The sequence below is a fragment of the Oncorhynchus kisutch genome, linkage group LG15, assembly GCF_002021735.2.
Source record: "Oncorhynchus kisutch isolate 150728-3 linkage group LG15, Okis_V2, whole genome shotgun sequence".
Lineage (NCBI taxonomy): Eukaryota > Metazoa > Chordata > Actinopteri > Salmoniformes > Salmonidae > Oncorhynchus > Oncorhynchus kisutch.
Window position 1 is genome coordinate 38,164,016 of NC_034188.2, and position 2,673 is coordinate 38,166,688.

General features: G+C 42.7%; 1 protein-coding gene across 1 annotated transcript in view; it reads right to left on the reverse strand.

The window, feature by feature from the left end:
* Nucleotides 1-2,673, reverse strand: part of egf (epidermal growth factor) — a 27,606-nt gene continuing 24,933 nt past the window's right edge. Inside the window, exons 22-24 of the mRNA XM_020501887.2 lie at nt 2,332-2,434; nt 2,063-2,159; nt 1-1,867 (exon numbers count right to left, since the gene is read on the reverse strand). Of these exons, the coding sequence (XP_020357476.1) occupies nt 1,686-1,867; nt 2,063-2,159; nt 2,332-2,434 (382 nt within the window). The 3' untranslated portion in view covers nt 1-1,685. The remainder of the gene's footprint in view (nt 1,868-2,062; nt 2,160-2,331; nt 2,435-2,673) is intronic.

Here is a 2,673-nt window from a genome sequence, read left to right on the forward strand (position 1 = left end):
TCTACTATGTAGAACATCTAGAAAAACCCTTGAATGAGTAGGTATTCTAAAATATTTGACCAGTAGTGTATATCAGAAAATTGGAGGACTAGGAATGAAAATGATATTTACCTGTATAAAAATAAATATACCATCAAAGTCACACAAACTATATGCTGGCAGATGACAGGATGGCTAAACAATGTACTAAAATACAAGTAAAATATTTACTGGAGTTATTCATAAAATTGACAGAGCTATACATTTGTTCATTGACATTGATACTATCCTCCACTCTCCTCCTCCAAGCTTATACACAGGTGCTCTGCCTGAACTCTCCATTTTTGGTATGTTCTTTCTTCACTCTGTTCCATTTCCCTCTATTTCACTATGCTGCCATTAATGAGTAGGCCTAAACCTCTGAGAGGTGTGATCGCAATACAATGATTCACTGTGCATCACAGGTTATTGTCCAAATCGAATCGGTTGTTGATCATTGATCATTACCAAAGCAAGCAATCTTTGAATAGGTCACATTGACATCATCACACTGAAGCTGAATAGAAAGAAACACCTCTCGAAAACTTTTGAACATGTATTATGGCAACGCAATCTTTGGAAGGCACAAATCTACACTGAGCAACCTTACACTCAGAGAAGCAACTTTTTAATCAATGAACTTTTTCTTCTTTTTTTTAATGAAGCAAGCCTTGATTCAATACGTGCATTTGAAATGTGATATAGCATGGCACGTTTTGTCTTATAAAACATTAACACATCTCTTATACAGCAGCTAGCAAGGACAGGTGACTATAAACAAATATCCTAGTTGGAACACCAGAAAAATGAAGGATATGCAAATGTTGCGGATAGAGATTAATCCCCCCCCCCACATAGGTCTACCTAAATATAGACTAGGCAGAGGCTGTGTGACCAGACTGGACTGCCTGTTCAGCCCCAGTCTCGCCCCCCCGGGACACCTCTTCCCCAGAGCTAAACAACCATATTACCTTTTGTGCATGTGTTACTTTACTTTAGTTCTGAACAGCTGAAATACAAACCCTGTGGTGATTTGAACATAAGGAGGACACAGACAATATTCTTATCCTAAATGTGGGGCGAAACCAAACGCACTTAGCCTGCATGACAACATAACATGTACCATGTAGCTTAGACCTGTCTTCACAGTGCATTGGGGCAAAGCAACGGCATTTTAACCATAAATAAGATACAGCTGTTATTTCGCTTCTCAGTGATCATGCAATACTGCAGGATTCGATAGACAGCGCATCAATGAAATAGCCTTCCACCACTGGGCAGCCAAACTTTCTGCACGTGTAGGTGTTCTGCGAGTGTCTCACATGCACAGAAGGTGCTGTTGTTTAGCTATCGGGAAGAGGCATCCAGAGAAGCCGGCAATACACCCACTCCCTAGAGAAAACAGGGCTATAAACATCAAGGAAAGACAGCGTCTTAAGCAACCTAAGGGTTCTCCTAGCCTGGAATCGACACTGAATATCACTTTGTTTCACTATTGTTTCCTGAACTCAGTCTGGAGAAGCTCCAATAGATGGGCAGTTGGACAGTCTACTAGGACGATATTCAGTGTGGATTCCAGGCTAGCAATCTCCAGGTCCCAGTGTGTGTTTTTGGTTTCTCATTTCGGGGTGGGTTCATTTCATAAGGGTATATGAGTGGGCATGGCCTCAGGTGAGCTGAGGGATGGCAGAGGCAGGCTGAGGGTCATCCAGGAAGATGAGGTTGTCGATGGACTTGAGGTGGTTGGCGCCCGTCTTGTTGGTCTCCATGGTAGCCAATCCAAAAGAGCACTCATACCCTTTATTGAGTTTGGGAATAGCCACTGCCTCCTCTGACACAAAGCTTTCACCTGTCCAATCAAAGCAAAGCTCACTTCAATCCAGGGTCCAATAATACAATGTGGTTGTGCTTTATTTCACCATACAGATATTGGAAGGTACTTACAATGGAATTACATAGTAAAGCCATAACTACATACTAATAACCTATAAATTACATGTTTTATTTGATTGGGATTCATTAAAACAAGCATGTGTGATGGCACCTGTTTCGGAGGAGCAAGAGGGACAAACAGCTCTTCTTGGACAGCCCATGACGTGAATGACCTTTCCATCGCCACCGTGTTCCAAAACAACATAGAACTTAAACAGAAGGGATAACAGTTGGGGAACACAGTAAGGTAACATACAGTAGCCTACTTGTAGTTTTGGGACACCGCTCAAACAATATTCTCTGCATGTGACCCACAAGGCCTTTTGTGAGTGGTCATTGTTTTTCTGTACGGAAGTCACCATTAACTGGGTTCAGACTTACCCGTGGCGTCTTGGGGACGGTGGTCTCTGACATGGTGTCATCACTGGTGCTTGTGTCGCTCATGTCATCCACCGAGGGGTGTTTCCGAACAAATCTCCTGGACCTGCAATCACATGGCGTATCATTGTGTCATATGTCAACATATAGTCTTGTGTGGCTCACTTGGTAGAGCATGGCACTTGCAATGCCAGAGCTGTGGGTTTGATTCCCACTGGGGACGAGTATGAACATGGATGCACTCACTACTTAAGTCGCTCTGGATAAGAGTGTCTGCTAACCTGTACAAATGTCACTTATATGTGTCAAATCATTCCGGTGGACAACACAGTAACATGCAAAGCA